At 37.3% G+C, this 20,327-nt stretch overlaps 1 protein-coding gene across 4 annotated transcripts in view; it reads right to left on the bottom strand.

The window, feature by feature from the left end:
* Window positions 1–312: 312 nt before the first annotated feature.
* The window catches only part of LOC127636512 (homeobox protein PKNOX2-like), a 101,148-nt gene continuing 81,133 nt past the window's right edge, over window positions 313–20,327 (bottom strand). The window contains exons 6-15 of one of the 4 annotated variants that reach the window (XM_052117047.1): window positions 19,161–19,296; window positions 17,142–17,239; window positions 15,703–15,822; window positions 14,975–15,051; window positions 14,682–14,851; window positions 13,042–13,285; window positions 6,968–7,191; window positions 4,385–4,527; window positions 3,918–4,132; window positions 1,278–2,533 (exon numbers count right to left, since the gene is read on the bottom strand). In XM_052117047.1, coding sequence (XP_051973007.1) covers window positions 1,708–2,533; window positions 3,918–4,132; window positions 4,385–4,527; window positions 6,968–7,191; window positions 13,042–13,285; window positions 14,682–14,851; window positions 14,975–15,051; window positions 15,703–15,822; window positions 17,142–17,239; window positions 19,161–19,296 — 2,253 coding nt within the window. In that variant the 3' untranslated portion in view covers window positions 1,278–1,707. The other 3 variants (XM_052117046.1, XM_052117044.1, XM_052117045.1) reach the window with 3 other exon arrangements.

Raw genomic sequence — 20,327 nt, 5'->3', positions numbered from 1 at the left:
ATAGGTATAAAAGTTTAAATACAGAATGTTATCACTGATCCTTAATTTTTCTATATACATTTTTGTGGAAGCTGACTATTTTAAAATATATACAAGTGATTAAAAGTTGTCAAAAAATAGCATGCCACATCTTGAGTCAGTCTGTAATTTGAGGTTGATTTTTTTTGGTGCTTTGGTATAAGACAATTCAAGTCTGGGAAACATTTTTGCTCATTTAAAGGAATAGTTCACCCAAATATGATAATTCTTTCATCATTTACTGACCCTCATGACATCCCAAACATGTATGACTTTCTTTCATCTGCAGAAAAGAAACTGATGAATGTACTAAGGTCTTTAAAGAATGAGGTGTTTTTGTCAATACAATATAAGTCAATGGGGACTAAACATTTCAACCTTCAAGAAACACATAAAGGCTGCATTCCATAAAATGTTTTAATCCATGTCTTCTGAAGTGATACAATAGCTTTGGTTGAGAAATAGATTTAAAAAAATAAGTGCTTTGGATGGCTTTGTGTGAACTATCCCTTTTAAAACCCTTGCAATCTGTAAATGAACAAAAGCAACATTAAAATAAAAACACACGCATACACTTTATTTGAAACACAGAGAATAAGAGAATAAAAGGTCAAGTACAAATTCCATTCTAAAGCAGGTTTATATAGAAGGTTATATTCAGTAAATTATCCACCCATATCACATAATAACAAGGAAAATAATAAATAAAGATATTAAAATCCTCAAGTTTAAGAATGCTTTCTGTTGGAGGCTTTTTCAGAATGCCAAAACAGACTTATCTGAGGTGAGAGATCCATCAGAATTATTTTAAATCCAGATATTATTTGACTGATTCTGGACTATAAAGATGACCTATAGAGCTGTTCAGGTTGTAGTCCACAAACCTGGAAGAGAATTCGCTCTGGATTTTCCTATGGGTTTTTAAAATGTTTTTCTTTTTAACTTATGAGAAAAATACCTTATTTAACTAAAAACCCATTATAAAAACCCATAGGAAAATCACGAGGGAACCCATGGTGAATTAGACTTCTGACTTCGCCTACAAATTGACATCACAGCTGAACAGCTCTATAGCTATATTGGAGGTTTTTTAGTAGAGTACACTAGTCACCGTAGAGATTTAGCTGTTTTTTATAAAACCCTCTAGAGTCTGACAGTGCTGGCTCAGTCCATTGGTTGGTGAATTAGGCAAAACAACATGTTGTAGTCTCCTTCAACTCATGGTACCCCTGGTGGTTAGGCTCTGTAAAAAGACAGAGAGTGCTGTTAGGGGCATATATTTTTGTTTAAGACCAGATGGTAAGATTTTTTTCAGTAAAATAAAGTGCATTATGCCAATATTAGTCTATAAACTTAAAATTTTGCCTATAAACTAATTTTTTTAGAGCCTCCTTTACAACTGATAAGGTTGTTTCAAATGCACATTTTTTGTAATGTAGGTGTTGTATAAACACTGATGACACTTCCAAGGCAACATACTCTAATATATATAGTATAACACTAATCTGTTTTTATTTTATTTGTACGGAATAATTTCATATCTTAAGAAATGCCACGCTGTAGGTCATTCTTGGCCCTGTGCGCAACAATATCTTTACAGACACAGTAGGGACATAAAATACCGGTTTCCAACATCAAACATCATATATCAGATAATTTCACCAATGGTCAACATTGTGCACAGCAACCTCATTTGATGATTTTCTGAACATCCCATATGATAGCCACGAAAATGCCAACGAGCAGGATACGTTTAAGTACATAGATCAGAGTGACTGTACCAAGTGTCATGTCCTCTTCCACTAAAGGGCGCTGCTCTTTGCAGTTCACTGCATTTCCTTTGGCAGCTCCCAGCACTGTCATGATGTCCACTAGATTAAGCTTGCCCTCCTCTCTGGCCTCTCTAATCTCCTCCTCCAGCTCCTCAGCAGCTTCTGCCGCCTCTTCAGCTTGCTCCTCTGTCAGCATGCCCTTGCCACCCTTAAGTCTAGGAGGCGCTAGGGAGCACACGGCCCTCAGACGCCCATAGGAACGCAAATGTGCTACATTGGCGCGTAGGAAGAGTAGCAGCACATTTAGGTCGTTAAGTGGGCAGTGTAGTTTCTGACCACTGATGAGCCCCAGTGCCGGCAGAACCTCGTAAAGTGAGAGGAAGGTCGTGTCCCAGCAGAACAAACGCAGCAGACTAAAAAGAACAATAGGAGCCAGAAGCAGATAGATGGCACCGTTAGCTACGCTAATGACCTGGAACACAAGCAGGCCAGTCATTTTACACTGAACTAGCTCAGGCACCCAGGGCTGGTCACGAAGGAGCCCTGTGCGTACGAAACAGCTGAATTCATCCTGTAGGAAGGCGGAGAGGTGGAAGTAGACCAGGTACAGGCAAGATGCAGACATGAAGGTCAGCAACAGGAAACCTCGCAAGAAGAGCATGCTGACCAAGAAGTAGGAGCCATGCTTGCACTGCATGTATCTCTCCAGGAGGGGGTACTCAAAGTAACGCTTGCTCTTGGCTCTAAAGAGATAAACACAAAATTATAAATAAACTGGGTTCAATTTAGTTCAATTTGTGTTCCATTAGTTCCACAGTTTGATTTTTTTTTTTTAAGAAAACATTGGTTCTCAACTGGTTTTGCAACAAAACCTATACAAACCTTACAAGTCTGTGTGGGCCTTAAGTTAAAACCCGAGCCAACCTGACTGGTAGCCTATTGCCAAATGTTAACTCTTAACCCAACCGGAAACTGCTCACTGTTTTTCTAATTTCTTCTCCAAGCAAGTAATTTGGTTCTCTTTACAACCTGAACTTCTTAAGAACGTTTAATCTTTGTAACACCTGCACTAAAAAAAGATAGACGCAGCACGACAAATAAAACAGATCAGGTCTTTTGACCATATCCAATTTTTTAGTCCCACCTGTTTAAATACATGGAAGACTGACTCATATCTGATTTCTGTGTTTACATTAATCTCCTACCCATTCTTGAATGATTCCATTGCTGGTGGCTTTCTCTTATGAGCACCAGGTTTCATCCTTGGATTTTGAATGACCTTGTGCTATTTGATATTTTCAAATTAGGCAAAATTGCACCCAATTGCAATTAATTAGGCAAAAAAAAATGAAAGTGACTTACTGCTGCCATGGTCACTTCCGCTTTAATGATTTTAACATCGGTCAGACGAGAAGTGTTGCTAAGACCTAAAAGTCAGGAGTGGTGGAATGAAGTCCACATGTTTGATATCAGGGAGTGGGTACAAAATTTCCACCTCAACAAGAGAAGCTTTGAGTTTTTGTGCAAGCGCCTATAGGCAAGTCCGCTTCATAAGGACACAGTGTTAAGAAAAGGGGAATCTGATATACGTATTTAGACTAAGGTCAGATTTCCTGGCCTGAAATGTGGTTCTTGTCAGACTTGGTTTGGGTAGCAGACTTCTATAACCCATATTTAATGTTGTCTGGGTCATTTTTTATTTTATTTGTATTTTTACCTTGCATAGGTTTGTTCATGGTTGTCAAGGATGAAGGCATGTCATGCAAACCTGTTCATGTTGGCATCTGCTTAATTTGGTTAGCTTTTATAAAAAGACAAATTCAATTTGAAATGGAAATTTAAAATATGAAATACATTTGTGCCAAAATACTGTAGAGTTTGAACAGATAAACGTTCAATGACATCAACAACAAAGGATATAGGAAGCGTTTTTTTCCTCCATTTTTTAAGTTGATAAGCTTATTTACTTTGCTATCCTAAGTATCCACGATGATACATTTTATTTATTTATTAACATAAAAAGTTTTTTGTCTTCACACTGTCAGAACAGATCTGAAACCAATTTTCAGTCGCAACCCACCAGTTGAGAACCACAGAAATAAAAATAACATTCATAAAAGCACATACCTGTCAAGTTCAGCCTGAAACTGCAGTGGGTTGTCTGATCTCTCTTTAAGCTCCAGAATGCTCTGCGCTAGACGGACAGAACGGTTGTAAGACTTGTCCAACTCATCGATAATGAAGAGCAGGTCAGAGCTCAGGCTGGGCACGGCCAGGTAACGCCAAATCAGAGCAGGCATGTACATCATCATGGCCATGAACAATAAGGAATATGGAAACATCTGCATAAAGCAAGACCAAAAACATTTGGACCATCATGGAAACTGTTTACTGTAGATCTTATTGTAGATTACATAGTATTTTTGCAAAATTCCTGTTGCTAAAACAAGTCCTTTTTACATTAAGTCAAAAACTAAAGCAAAAGTCTCACTTGAATCTCATTGCTGTCTAAAGAGTCTCTTTGTGCTCTCTCATTTGTTCATTTTTTTTCCTGTTGGGTTTGTGATCCAGCTAAGGTGTTTGTTTTTACTTACTTTATGTACCCACAGTGAACGTTCTTCAAAGTTCCCATCCGTGTCAAACTCATGGTGCATGAGTGAGTCCCAGCAGTATGAATCTACATATGCTCCCTGCTTTGCTGTGAAGTTATTGGGAGGAAAGCAGCTAATCTGTGGGCCTGGGAGGAGAAAAGGAGAAAATGAATATATACTGAGCTCTAAATGATAACGTTCTAGTATAATTTGATAGTGTGTAAGTAGAGAGGCTGTGCAAGAGCTGGCTGGCTAGATTTTTTGCAGGGATACTGATGGCAAAACCACCAAGGCAGTCAGGAAAACACCCTCCTTCTGTGGAGGGTTTTGCTGCCTGGACAAGAGGGTGTGTACCAACTGCTGAGAGAAGGCCAAGCCCTTCTTTATATGGACCACTTAAACATCTGGGTCACCCTCCAAAGCCTACAGACAACCTTCAATTTACTGCCTAAATACAGCATGCCCCACAACCACGGCTATTATGGAATACTGAACTCTACAGAACATCTTTGCAATTATATGATGCCATGTAACTGTTTTAAACCAAGAGAGATATCAATAGGCATTGCATGCTGAGTTGCTAAAACATTTCAATCTTAGTCTATTTATGCAAATAAATAAATATACAGTGGGGTCCAATAGTCTGATTTCACAATAAAAATCTAGGATTCTCGTTCATGTTTACAAACTGCATTACTATGTGTCACCAATTTAATCCTTCAACATTTTGATAGATTCTACCCAAATAACCTGAGTGTTGTCAGACCCCTATCAGAGCCAGCTCGAATCAATGTCTGCTTGCCTTGCATATCTCTGGGTTTAATTAGCATATCCTCTAGTTAGTCTAAAATAGAGAGTTGGGAAAGAGAGCAGGCTGACTGTAATTACAGAACCATGTCATTTTTACACGTCTCACTTAATTATCCTCTTGCCAATTAACATCTGTGTGAGCTGATTGCAGACCAGCTCCAGAGGAACTGGTTGCAACCTCAAAGTCAGTTGCCTACACAAAACAGATGATGCGATGTTGGCAAGATGGCTCAAGTTAGTGGCATTTATAGCCAACTTTCCTCCAGCAATATAACCCAGACTTGGCACCCACACCATTCTAGTACACTAGCATTTCATAGCCTTTTATTGTTCCATTACTAAAGACTTCTAGCTTAAAAACAACTTCATTTGGTTAGATATGTCATATAAATCACAAATTATAATGTTGCTTGTGTTCTGTTCTTGTCTGAGAGACCCCAATGGCACTCAAAAACATGCTTAACATTGGCGATCCTGGTTGATAATTATTGGCTTTTTAACGCCAGATCAGAGCAGGCATGTACATCAACATGGCCATGACCAATAAGGAATACTGAAACATCTGCCAACTTTCTTTTTTTTTTTATGCGCTACGTGAAGGTGTATTTTCTAGAGTTTTGAATGAGTTAAAATGTGCAATAAGGTGATGGAAACATTTTATTCACATATTGATGACATGTTTTGAACATTTGTGCATGTAAAGCATGATGGCATTATACTCAATGGTTGGTATGGGTGTGCAATAGCTTGATGTGACTAGCCCAAGAAAAGGTTTGACTGTGGCACGCAATTCTTCCTAAATAACCCTTGACATTGGGAAGTTTAAACTCACTTCTAGTTGTTTTGAGCTTGGGCACTTGCAGGTATATACTATATATGAGGTGCTGGTGTATGGGCATATCAGCTCTCATTATATGACATATTACCCTCATTCTTCCTGGTCTCCGGGTAGCATTTAAAACTATGTCCTAGAGGGCCTGTGTAGCTCAGCGAGTAAAGACGCTGTCTACCACCCCTAGAGTCGTGAGTTCCAATCCAGGGCATGCTGAGTGACTCCAGCCAGGTCTCCTAGGCAACCAAATTGGCCCAGTTGCTAGGGTGGGTAGAGTCCCATGGGATAATCTCCTTGTGGTCACTATAATGTGGTTCACTCTTGGTGGGGCATATGGTGAGTTGTGTGTGGATGCAGCGGAGAATAGCGTAAAGCCTCCACACATGCTAAGTCTCCGTGGTAACGTGCTCAAGCCACATTATAAGATTCGCGGGTTAACGTTCTCAGATGCGGAGGCAACTGAGATTCATCTTCCACCACCCAGATTAAGGCGAGTCACTTCGCCACCACAAGGACTTGGGAATTGGGCATTCCAAATTGGGGAGAAAAAAGGGGAGAAAATAAATAAAATTAAAAGTTATAAAATGTCCTACACCAGAAATAACTCTCTCCGATTCAACAGGCTCCATCATGACAATGCGGGCTTCCTCAAGATAATGCACATAACGTAGTGGATAGAAGCACGTAATGATTCACATTTTCTTTAGTCTAATATTCAGAAATGTGCATAAAACATGAGGAATATTCTGGATGGAAACCCAGCTAGAGATAGCACTGTCAACTATCAACAAATGAACACTAATTACTTCCAACATTGCTTTAGTTAAGCCCTAAAGGTAATGGTCAGTCAGTTAGCTCTTTTTGGTTTTATGGAATTACTGCAGTGCCTCTCCAAAGTCCTGTCATTCTTGCAAAACACTAGGGAGAGGAATAGAGCTGCTAACCGATAGAAATCTCTCTGGCAAAGGCCATGGACACCAGAAGGAGCGGCAGGCCCACAGACACGAACTTGATGACTTTATCCAAGGGCAGGTCCAGCTCTAGGTGCCTGATGCGATTGTCCACATTACTGTCCCTCAGCAGGGCATCGGAGAGCATCGCTTGGGCAGCTGTGCTAGCAATAGACATGCTGGCAACTTTGGAACAGCAATGGAGAGGGGAAAAAAAGGTAATTTTGTTCAACTATTTCATGGTTGAATTTTCTGTCCAGTCATGCATATGGGTAGTTGACACATGACATAATCATAACTTTTTGTTGTCCCAATAATAAAGATTTTTGGTTAATAAAAATACACTCTATAAAGAAGATATTTTTTAACCATTAATCACCTTTTTGACATTATTACTTAATTTTAAATTGTCCTATGGAATGACAAATTATTGTTTTAAATTTCAAATATTTCATGAATGCTCTCTCTTTTGATATATAGTATTCAGAAAAACTGCATGCATAATAATTATTATAAAATGCAGAAAAAAAATAGATTTAGATGGTGTTTATTATGTCACATTACAGGCCATGTCAACTACTCATGCACCACCATCATTTGTCAACAATATTGACAAACTTATATAAAAGTACATGTATTCTCTTGTTAAACGTAATATACATTTTTACCGTTAATTTTATAGTTAAAATCCTACTTTTTACATATAAAAACACTTAATCTTTGCCAATTTTTTTTTTTACTGTAGCATTTTTTACAGCACTTAACAAAAAACACTTTTACCGATGTGATTTAACAGCAAGCAATACAATAATAATATAATAAATGATTTGTCTTAAATACATTAAATAATACATAATAGAAAAGATAACGCATCAGATCAAATCTTCCATGAAATTATTCCATTAAACAGTAATTATGTCTTCCATTAGCAGCAATCCAACTTTCATATTAACTCATTGATGCATTGCACTTTACCAACCAGGAGTTAAACAATGATTATCAGGTAGCACAATATTTATGTACAGTTGATCTTACAGTACCTTAGGAGTTCTTTATCGAGTAAAGAATTGTAAACAGGTCCTGAGGCTGAAGAGGAAATGGCAAGTTTGCTGGCGAGTGTCTTATGTACTGTAGGAGGTCTGTGCAAAATGAGAGGCTGTACTGGGCTGGGTTACATGGGTAATTAAAAGAGTTATGGATCTCTCTTGAGTCTAAAAGGGGAAATGTATCAGGGCCAGTGGCAGAAAGAAAGAGGGTGGGGACGTCTTGCACATGGACCAAATTCCCTGACATACTCATCAACCCAGTAGCACCGTTCCACTTCAAATATGCCTGGCCATGTGGCTTTTCTTGCCTCTGTCATTTCTCAGACTATTTATACTCTATGGCCCTAAACAGCCCTGCCTGTGCTGCTGTGTACAGGACTGCCACAAAACACTTTTATTTCAGATGCATACAGGCCTTCAAGGAGTTTAGAGTTCCTAAGAGTACTGCTTTATCAAACAGGACATCGTAAGGTACATGGTTTTATTATTTTTACACTTTGTTTCTCTGATAGAGATTAAAAAGTTGTTTATACACTTTTTGAGCAGTTTTTTTCATATAAACAAATTAGTGGGTATGTGCAGTATACCTTAAATCACAAATGATCATTATATTGGTACGTAAGGTGCTGCTATACTGCCCTGCAAAAGCAAAAGACCTTAACTCACTAGAGTGTGAAACTGAGAAAAATGACTTTAAAGTTTCTGTTTTGTCCAGACAAAAGTATTATAGGTAGGACTCCCAAAATTTCACAACTAGTTGCTATACTGAAGAAATGTTTGTATGCAAAAAATCTTGAGCTCAAAATTGACCTTTGACCCTTGTTTGGCAGTTACTGTACTCTGCCTTTGTATCATGTGCCAAAAATCAGGAGCCATGCAAAAGCAAAAGGCCGTAACTGACATATAATCAATATTTACTTGCTGTTCACCATACTTACACCCATTATAAGAACACCTAACCAAGGTCTAGTCATCATGGTATTTGTTTTAAATTATATAGAAGACCTTTGGTTGTTCCTATTTAGTGCTATAATGATCAGGATAGTGCGGCAACACTAACACAGTTAAACAGTATAACAGATAAGTTACTTTGCAGTACAGTATGTACAGTATGAATAAATACAATACATATTTTCACAATAAAGATAATTTAATTATAATTGAATACAAAGGTATATGTATTTAAATGCAAGATATAGAGTAATAATTAATTAAACATTGGACCAATACATTAGAGATTAGAGACTGCTCATTCCAAGTTTTTTACTGCACCCAAATAAAATCTTACTGAAAGCTAATTTTTTGAGATATCAACCTAAAATTTGGAACACAACTTGTCCATAGGTATATATGACAAAGCATTCTTCAAATACAACCATTTAAGTTTGGATAGTGATTTTCATGTCTATGCGAAAAAAGGGGGAAGGGTGACAGTTAAAGGGTTAAGGGCCACCAAACTGCTCAAGATGCTCAGTCAACGAACTCGACTTGGATTACTACTTTTTAATTCTGAGATAATATAGACAGAGTATACCGAAAAAAAGTTGGAATTACTTTTACTATTTAGGTTAGCCTACTTTGTACGGACGTTAGCGATAACCAGCTGTAAAATCTGACGTGAACACCTGCAAGAAGGAAATATGGCTCAAACACGTATGGATTGTTGTGGATACAGCAGATGACGTGCATTGCTATGGATTATATCTTCTATGGATTATATCGGATTGCATGGAAAGGTAGGATGCCTCTGTATTTAATATTTGGTTTTCAGCATCTGATGTGAGGCGCAGTGTCAGCGTCAACGTTAGCGCTAATTTACGTGACACAGATTAAATTTAGCAAGCTCCGGGCTGTCACTGACATTGACAGATCTGAACCATCGCCCTATCACATCGCTATCACAGAGTAATAATACAAACAAGCAGTCGGCAGTCTACACTTTATATCAAAGATGTGTCGTGTGTATGTTACGCGGTTTGGTGACAATAAAAGAGCGGTAATCTTTGACAGTATGACAAAGCCAGAGTACAGTAACATCACAGCGGCACCGCAACATCTCTCTTGATGCCAGGCGAAACAAAGTCAGAACACCTTAAACTCAACTTAAGCGTGCCGGAACAAAGGCTAAGAGCCGTAACAACTGTTACGGCGTTCTGCTGTGGTTTCTCGTATGGTTTTGGATGTTACGGTTGTCATAGCCCTTTAATTTCTCGTTAAAACAATCAAATTGACTCACAATATTTATTCACATGATAAAGGAGGTCTTGAATACCCCAAAAATGACATTAACTCATTTTTGACCAAACATGATGTTACGGCGTTTTGCCTTTGTAGGGCAGTATACTGGACAAAGGACAGAAAACGTACAAATGCTAACAAAGACTAAAGAAACAACAAGAAAATCTGTACTGTAATTTTGATCCATTGTCATATCTAAAATTACTATAGCTGTAACTTAAGCGTATACACTCTCTGAGCACTTTATTATTAACACTATGGTCCTAATAAAGTGCTCGACGTAGTTTTCTGCTGTTGTAGCCCATTCACCTCAAGGTTTGACGTGTTGTGCATTCTGAGATGCTATTCTGCTCACTACAATTGTACATAGTGGATATCTGAGTTACCGTAGCCATTCTGTTAGCTTGAACCAGCCTGGCCATTTTTTGTTGACCTCTCTCGTCAACATAACATTTCCGTCTGCTGAATTAGCACCATTCTGAGTAAACTCTAGAGACTGCTGTGTGTGAAAATCCCAGGAGATTAGCAGTTAAAGAAATACTGAAACCAGCCCATCTGGCAACAACAATCATGCCATATCTGCATGATTTTATGCATTGCACTGCAGCCACGATTGGTTGATTTTATAATTGCATGAATAATTATACAGATGTTCCTAATAAAGTGCTCAGTGACTGTACACTTTAAGGCAGAATTGTGATTTTGGTAGATCTGGGTGCAAGTCAATTTAGGTTTTGAGTCTATTTGGTATTGAACCTTTAACCTTTGTGTTAGAACCCCGATTCTGAATTAGTAGGCTACGTATACCCCCAAAACCGAATATTGTACTTATTATTGAAATTAGCATTATGATGCCTGGTTTGGACATGTAAATCAAATGCAGAACATACAGCTAAAAATGAAAGTATAATATAATTATGTGCATTTTTGTAGACAATTATTCCTGATGAAGTCTGTAAATCAATGTATGCATAAGAAATTCCCTTGGTAGTTCTAAAATACATTGAAAATATATCTGCAATATTAATGTTAATGTAAAAATTATCAGCTAACTTAATGCAAATGAATATGTAATACTATGTAATAGACAATTTATAACAATGTAATACCATATTGTAGTTGCAAAATAACACCCAGTTAACATCCACTATAGTCATATCTTTTAATTATAAAAAAAAAAAATGGTCTACTGAAACAATAGATTATGACAACAATGTATACAAACAAATTCAAATTAAAATCCTCTCCTATCATCAGTTTCTCTGGAAGAACCATTTAAAAAAACAACCAAGGAAAGGATCATGAAAAACATGTACTTCACAAAGACCAACTGCAATAACATTAAAAAACATCCTCTGTCTTTTCTAAACGTCACATTAGAAACTGGTGATTAAATCTGTAGACACAGTAAGCTTAAAAGCTCAGAAATGTCTCAACAGTTTGTTTTGTCCTTCACATAAAATAAAGAGGGGCATTTCAGGGTGTGATACGAAACTGCAAATATGCCTTAAATCCCGTAGTGTTCTTCAGTAAACTTCACCGGTAGGTCCTGTGGTTTGGAAGGGCACAAGAGCTTTGTTCCTTACACAGAAGAGATGCTTGGCATTCTAAGTTAACTCTCACAACATGCTTTTGTTTAGAACAAGGATGCAATCTTTACTCAAAACAATGTGGCCTTAATGTTTACTCAAATGGTGTATGGTAGAGATTCAGGGGGAAGCATCATAGTTGATTGTGCCACTGCTTTTGACAGTTTAGAAAATGAATATGAAGTGTCTGGCTAAATGCATCACTATCAAATATACATACATTGTGCTATCAGGCATTTAGATTTTGTTTCTTTTTTAAAACTTCCAAGACTTCTAATAATTATTTTTGTTACCTCTACAAAAATAAAAAAGAAATAACATGCCTTAAACATCCACTCATTGCATGATAGTTATCACTATGCCGTCATGCTAGGACACCTGAGAACCAAGAAAACGTTACAAAGTAAGGCTTAAATGAATTATACGTATGAGAGTAGTGTGACTGGTTGGCAACTGCCCAATATACAGTACGCTCTTTGCACAACTAAAGTTCCTCATGTTTCCTCCCCCAAAATGTAATCTTTAAAAGGATAATTCACCCAAAAATTCTACCATTATTTACTCACCCTCTTGTTTTCCCAAACCTGTATGACTTTGTTTCTTCGGTGAAACACAAAAGACACGACAATCCTTTCTCTATAGTCTGTCTGTCCCCGTGGTAGCTCTTAAACACATTGAAATATTCCCGCACTCAGAGTTCAAGTAATCAAAGACAACTTTATGTGTTTTTCTGTTTTCAGTAGTGAATCTGGTAACTTAATATAAATGTGTATTAATATGTAACAGGCCATTTATAACAATGTAATTACATGAAAATAGTTGCAAAATAACATTAATTAACATCCACTACAGTTATATCTTTTAATTATCAAAAAAATGGTATATTGAAACACAATAGACTATGACAACAATGTAGAAGATGTTCTGCTTTTGTCCTCAATGACTGAAATTAAGTCACTGGGGTTAGGAACAACAATTTCATTTTATATAATTTTATGGTGAACTATCCCTTTAAAACAAATTTAATTAATCAGAAGTCCATCATATTTTATAGGCCCCTCCTCCTAATCCTCACTGGCTGTTCCATGGCACTTAGTGTCCACCGGAAATCATTCAGGTGGTTTTAAAATGTTTTGCCATGATTATGAGTGTAAGTTAAGTCAATTATGTCATTTTTGTGTCTCCGATCCTTTATTCCAGTCCATCGTTGTGGTTGAGGCCCAGATCTCTCCGAGCAGAAATGGCCATCTGTCTGCCTTCCTCACTTTCTTCATCCTCCTCTTCATCTTCCTCATCATCGATTCCCTCCTCTTCGTCATCTTCTTCATCTTCCTCTTCAGTGCCATCCATGGAATCATCAGCTCCTAGCATGGCTTGTTGCATCGCCAGTGTGGCAGAATCTGAGGATAGAGAATGCAGGCCATCCAAGCCCAGAGAACCTAACACACATACACACAAAAACACACATACACAAATAAATATGCGACATTTGGATTTTATTAACACATTTTTAATAACCCAACAAATGGTAGAGTATCAGAGAGGGTCCAAAATTAACACTAGAGCCAAAAGTGCCAAATGCAAGTAACAATTTGCTTTGAATTCTGCCATTTGAACATAATTCAGCGTGGCTCTTTAAAAAAAAAAAGATACCAAACTCGAGCTTATTTAGTCACCAATACTTTCTAACTTTACACATAATTTATTACATATTCTTGAACATTATTTTGTACAATACATAAGTTTTGGAAAAAAGAAAAGGAAAAAAAAAATTGGTTTTGGCAAGTAAATAAAAGTTACTGGTAATTTGGTGGATAACTTTATTAGCAACTACAACATCAAATAGTTAAAGTCAATTTGTAAGAATGATAATGATAATCTGACCCTTGCTGTGAAATAAGTGACTTGAATGATTTAAATCAAAGACATTCATCACGACTCATAACAACTTCTGCCTCAGTGGGAAATTTACTGAGGTGTAACTAGGTCAGATGCCTAGATTACAAAAATAATGCAAAATACAGTTTCATGGCTGGTAAATTTGATCAATTCACCCACCGTGGCAGGAGTTGCAAGATGTCAGTTTCACACCCATATATCCAGATAATTCGATTTAAAGGAATAGTTCACCCAAAAATGAAAATTCTCTAATCATTTACTCACCCTCATACCATCCCAGATGTGTATGACTATCTTTCTTCTGCAAAACAAAAACAACGAGTTTTGGAAAAATATCTCAGCTCTGTAGGTCCACACAATGCAAATTAATGGTGACCAATACTTTGAAGCTCCAAAAAGCACATAAAGGCAGCATAAAAGTTATCCATACGACTCCCGTGGTTTAATACATGAGAGAAAACAGACCAAAATATAACTCCTTGGCAATCATGATTTTAAGCATGACACCACCGTCCTAGCACCATCTAGCATTCTGCGAATGCATTTAGCACTAGGAGGTGTAATCAAGCTTGAAATCCTGATCTTGCATAGAGACTGCAGTAGCAAGATGTAAAGTGAAAAAGGAGTTAAATTTTGGTCTGTTCTCACTCAAAATCGATTTGATCACTTCAGAAAACATGTATTAAACCACAGTCATATGGATTACTTTTATGCTGCGTTTATGTGTTTTCTGGAACTTCAAATTATTGGTCACATTCACTTGTATTTTCTGGACCTACAGTTCTGAGATGTACTTCTAAAAATCTTAATTTGTGTTCTGCATGAGGGTGAGTAAATGATGAGAGAATTGTCATTTTTGAGTGAACTATTCCTTTAATACCTTTCAAAGTATCTATATGTATCTGATGTTAACTAGTATGCACTAAAATAACTAACTGTCTGAGTTGTTTGTAGAGTGGGTCTGCAGGACTCCAGCTACAATGGAGTCAGGCCAGAAGCGCTGTGTTGGTCTGTGCTGAGATTTCATCTTCTTGGCTTTAGGAGCAGGGTCAGGATTACTGGCATCCAACATGGGCTGCAGTATACGTCTGCGGGCATTAATAAACCTTTCAAAAGAGAGGAGAGAGAGAGAAAAGATTACTCAGTTACTAAAAATCTTTAGTCTGTATCTGTTTGTTGCCATTAGATGGTGCCATCTAGCTATGCATAGGAACTTAACAGTCTCTTACCAGTTGTTCACTTGTAACAAGGTAAGATTTGTTTGTGCTGCTATCTGTCTTTTCTCGTCTTCAGTGGGATAAGGGTGCTGAAAAAAAATATATATATATATATATACACAACAGTTAGTTCCAGTCCACGAATCTGATAGTTTATATAAATGTATTTGTTATAAAGAGTTTGAGCCGTGATACTATTTCTGAAGTGAACTTTTTGAATTACTAACGTATCATTTGGTTTGAACCAGCAACAGCAGATTCTGATCTGCCTCATAATAAAGTAGTTCCATGCACAAATGTGTTTTTATGACAATTACAGTTTTTCCTCATTTTTTAAAATGTACTTGATCATTGAACTGTTGTATATAAGCTATATCACACTCGCAATCGTGCTATATGGCCCTATATCAGCACTGCTGTAATTACCTATGGCACTCGGACAACAGCCGAATCACAGTAGTGCTGATGTAGGGCCATATCACCCTCTTGCTCGTGTGATATTGCTTAAATATATATTATATATATATAATTTATTTTCAGGTTTTTCTAAAAAAATAAAACATTTACATTTTTCAAAGTGGTCCCTGGCTTGGACAACACTATATATTCTGTAATCAGTTTAGTTTACTTAAAGTTCTAATTTAACTCAGAATACATAAACCTTGATTCAAGTACATTTCAAACTCATCAAGCCCATTTTCGGCATCTAAGGCAACAGGAAGAGCCATCCTCTTTCTCACCATGAGATGCTGAAAGAGCCAGGAACGCATGATGTTTGTGGCATGTTTGGGAAGAACGCCTCTTTTGTTTTTTGATTTCTTGTCATCGCCGTCCAAGAGTGAAGACAAGTCCAGGTTCACCTTGGGAGAAGAGAGTGAAGACGAGTGAGTGTGTGGGGGGGCAGTTGCCATGGAAACAAAGAGAGTCACCAGTCACCATTTCTTTGGCAAGGGCAAGAATGCCTTCAATCACCATAGCAACGGAATGGGAGTAATGATACCGAACATTAAAGCCAAGGAGGGCACATTTACAGAAGCCTTTTATCAACTAAAAGAGCTGCAGAAAACATCTTCAATGTTTGTCTTTTCATCGAACTTATTATATGCTTAAAAGTACGACTAATGTAAGGCGAATGGAAATGCAAAAGAGTTTGAGAGTGAGTGTATTTAAAGGATGCAAGCTAAATTATTAAACTATTTATTTTATGTTGCTTTACACCATTCCGAGACTGACATATTAACATTTCAGACAAATTTAAGATGCATAATCTATGAGCTCTTCATGTGCGGAAAAATTAATTAATAAAAGGAAAAAAGGAAAAATTAACATTTCCACTTTGAAAATAAGAATAATAATTTCATGCTACCATTGCCACTGAAAGCCATAAAAAGCAGCAACTCCCCACTGATTTCAACATTTTTAAATAAATAAATAATAATCAAGCTAAAAACAACCTCCTCATTACATTTGCAGCTGGGTGTCATGTGGTTTCCCCCCTCCCTCTGCTCAAAATACACACAAACACTAACAGGGGGAGAGTGTGTGGAAGCAGGGTGAATTAATTGGAGGCTTCATGCAGGGGTATTATTACTGAAAGCTTGTCAAGATGTAGCTACGGGCTGAACTCTATTCCCAGCCTGCGTGTAGTGAAGTACCTTGGCCCAAAGTTAGGTATTCACACAGGCTATATCTGTCTGTCAAATCCAAACTCACCTGTTTCATCCTCAACAGCTAGAACGCACTAAACACACAACCACCAGTTCTGAAGTCCTAAATAACTTGCACTGTATCTACACTGGAAGTGAACAACATTTTGATGATATTTGTAAATGAAATAATTTCATTTCAGATGGACATAGAAAGAGTGGCTGGAGAGAAGCTGTGTGGCAAGTCAAAAATAGAAACTGTGTGTCTGTCAATGGAAGTCATTGGGAGCTTGTAATGTAGATGACTCCATTGATTATAATGGGTGCACTCTAGCATAGTTATGTCTTGCCGCTCACCTCTAGTGTAAAACCTACAGTCTAGAAAGAAATCTGCACTATGGAATTCTCTGCATGTTTTACGAAATAGAATTCTACTTCTTAATAAGTTGTGTGCGGCATTAAGATATAACCCTTTGATTCCCCTGCATCAAAGCAGAGCATCAAGCGTTATCTGTTTAGCAGGGCAACCTCACCTGATTGTTTTGGATTTGGATGGTTCCCTGCGGTAACCCCTGTGTTAACACCTGCCCCTGTGAGGTTAACATTGTCACCGGCTGATAGAGTGTTCCACCTGTGGAAATCAGTTATAGACACAGGACTGAGGTCATAACACAGGCTTTAGCTGCTTAAAAAAAAATAGACTGAAAACATAATTATCCTGCAGCATTAAAACAAACCAGTTACTATCACAATCGTTGTGCCAACATAAAACAAAAGGGTATTCTGAATGAGGAGAACAAGGACTTCTTGTTTTGCTGCTAATTAGCCAGATTTCACAGCAATTAGACATTCTTTATTCACTCTGTAAAAATAGTGTTCTGTGTGGGATGTTTGGACAGGGAAAAAAATTGTAAAAGAAAGATCTATAAAATTAGAAATATGTGTATTAAAAGGAAGCTCTCAGTTGCTTCCTTTATCTGTGGTTCTCAACTGGTTGGCCACTACCCAAAAATGGGTCAAAGGTCTGTTCTGATAGGGTTGCGGACAGTTGGGGAAAAAAATGCTAAATACATATAATAAAATGAAACTAATCATAAAATCGTGTATAGTTAGGAGAGCAAAATCAACTTTTAAAGGGGAGAACAAATGCTTCCCATTTTTTTGTTGGTTGACATCTGGTAGTTCTAGCAAACTCTACGGTATCTTGGCACTAATTCATCTGCGTAGAAGCGAGAAAAATACACAGATGCCAACATGGACAGATTGTGTGACATGCAATCATCCTCGAAAACATAAACTAAACTATGCAAGGTAAAAGAAAATATGAGGCAAACTACACTAAATATGTGTTCCTTTGCATATTGTTGGGTCTATGGCAGTGTATGGTAATATTAAAGCATTTAGTTTGATTTTAAGAACATTTCTGTTTACTTCTGTTGTTGGGTCACCAATGTAAAATGATCAAAAAGCACTCACAGTGTTGCGGTAATTCCTAAACACACCTAAACAGTAATATGCACCACCTCAGTCATTTATGTCTAAAGTGCAGGTCAACAGAGACTAAAACGAGGATTTGTACTGTTAATATGTTGTCACTGTTAATATGTTGTTAATATTAGGCCACGTCCACACTAATACGTTTTTGTTTGAAAATGAAAATCTTTTTCTCTACATTGTGGCTTTCCGGCCACACTGAGACGGCGTTTTTGACAGTGAAAACAGGGCTTTTCGAAAATACTCTCCTGAGTGGATACATTTGAAAAGGCTTTCTTCACATTGTAGTGTGGACGGGAAATAGAGGTATCTGAAAACGATGATGTATTTGCTGTCATGTGAAGCAGTTATGTGATCCATTCATCCCAAAACAATCAAGATGGCGGCCCATGTTGTCAAAAGGCAAAGGCAACGTGAAGTTTACTCAGAATTGCTGTGCGGCAAGAGAACATGAGGACAATTGCATTTCAGACCATACATGGAACTGTGATTTTAACTATACGTAGTTAGGGGACATATATGATTTCAGTGTAGACAAGCAAATTTTGGCAAACACTTGAAAACACCAGTGTGTACGGAGAGCATTCCGAAAAACAAATAGCTTTTAAAAATGTATCCAGATTAATGTCAAACAACAATAATAGGAAAACAAGAAAACAATTAAGTATTAATGAACTATAATCAAACAATGAAGACTTTTCAATTTCTAAATCCTTATATGAATATTTAATACTGATGTCAAAAACATAGAGCATTGTTTTCTTAATTTGTACATTTGTTTTAGCGTTTTTATTTGTTTGATTGCTTGTACTGAATATGTATTCAGTCCTGATTATTTACTTGTCTTAAATAATTGCTTAAGAACCTGAAGCAATATTTCATCAAATTAGCAATCGAATCAGAAGCTTGTAAATCTGAATCGATATCAAGCCATATTAAAATGTGAACTGTATTTGTAGAAATAATCAATTTGAAAAGAAAAGCCCTTTGAGCTGAGATTTCTGAATTTATGGAGCCCTTTCCTCTATGGGAAACAGAGTGATGATTGGCCCCCTCACCTGAAACCACCTGAGAGTTGATAGTGGTCATGGCAATGTTGTTCTGTTGCAGTGAGCCGGCAGGGACCACAATCCCGGAGTGGTTAACTGTGCTGGAGACAGAGGTGAGGGATGGGGATGAGTTTTGGAGCAGATCCTATAAGCAGAAGAGAAAAAACACGAGGGGCTTATTTTACACAAATTCTTTGATTGAAGTGGCATTGAAGTGGCATCAGGTTTTTCTTAGGTAAATCCTAATGTTCTGTTGGATTTAACTTTCGTTCTTTATGTTTTGGATCCCATAGCCCCCAATTGTGTTTGTGTAAAATAATAATATTTATAATATTAATAATTTTTAAATTAACATATAATTTTATCCTTCAAATTATTTTAATATGTTCCTCTGAGCTTATCAAATCCACCTTGGCAGAACTGCTATAATCCTCAGATGTATGACAAAGTAGGCATGCACTTTTCAGAAATATGACAAATATCCAGTACAGTAAGAATGATTCTTGTGTGGACCAATCTGAGGCCAGCAAAAACACACTGCATAAAAATACAATAAAACAAATTAAAATAGAAAATTGGCAGGGGTAATAGGGTCAAACAAAAGCATGTCAAAATTAATTGCATTTATTTATGTTACATATCTGGGGCAGGGATGGACTGGGAAGAGAAATCGGCCCAGGATTTTACATGGCAACTGGCCCAAAAATTGTTTAGCGGGGTGTGGGGAGTTATAGTGTTTGCTGTCATTTTCTGCATATCGAGGCGCCGTTTTGTTGTCCGTTCTGCATATCGCGGCAGCTCATTTTAATTTATCTCGGCCCATTTGGCGCATTCCGATCAGTTCTCCCGATGGCCAGTTCGCTCCTGATCGGCCCCAAAGAGCATCAGCCCACCGAGAAAATGCCCGGTATGCCAGATTACCAGTCCAGCCCTGATCTGGGGACTCTGAGACCCCAACCAGAAACAAAATGTAACTTGTATCCAGGGTTGGGAGTAATGGAATGCATGTAACATGTTTACGTATTTAAAATACAAAATTTATGTAATTGTATTCCACTATGGTTACAATTTAAATCATTGGTAATTAGAATATAGTTACATTCAAAATATATTTTAAAATATAGTCAAAACAAGTAAAAAAATCAACCAGTGCTGAAGTAATCCAAAGTATTTAGA

The sequence above is a fragment of the Xyrauchen texanus genome, chromosome 44 (genome assembly GCF_025860055.1).
Source record: "Xyrauchen texanus isolate HMW12.3.18 chromosome 44, RBS_HiC_50CHRs, whole genome shotgun sequence".
In the NCBI taxonomy this organism is placed as follows: domain Eukaryota; kingdom Metazoa; phylum Chordata; class Actinopteri; order Cypriniformes; family Catostomidae; genus Xyrauchen; species Xyrauchen texanus.
This window is presented reverse-complemented; position numbering and strand designations above follow the sequence as displayed.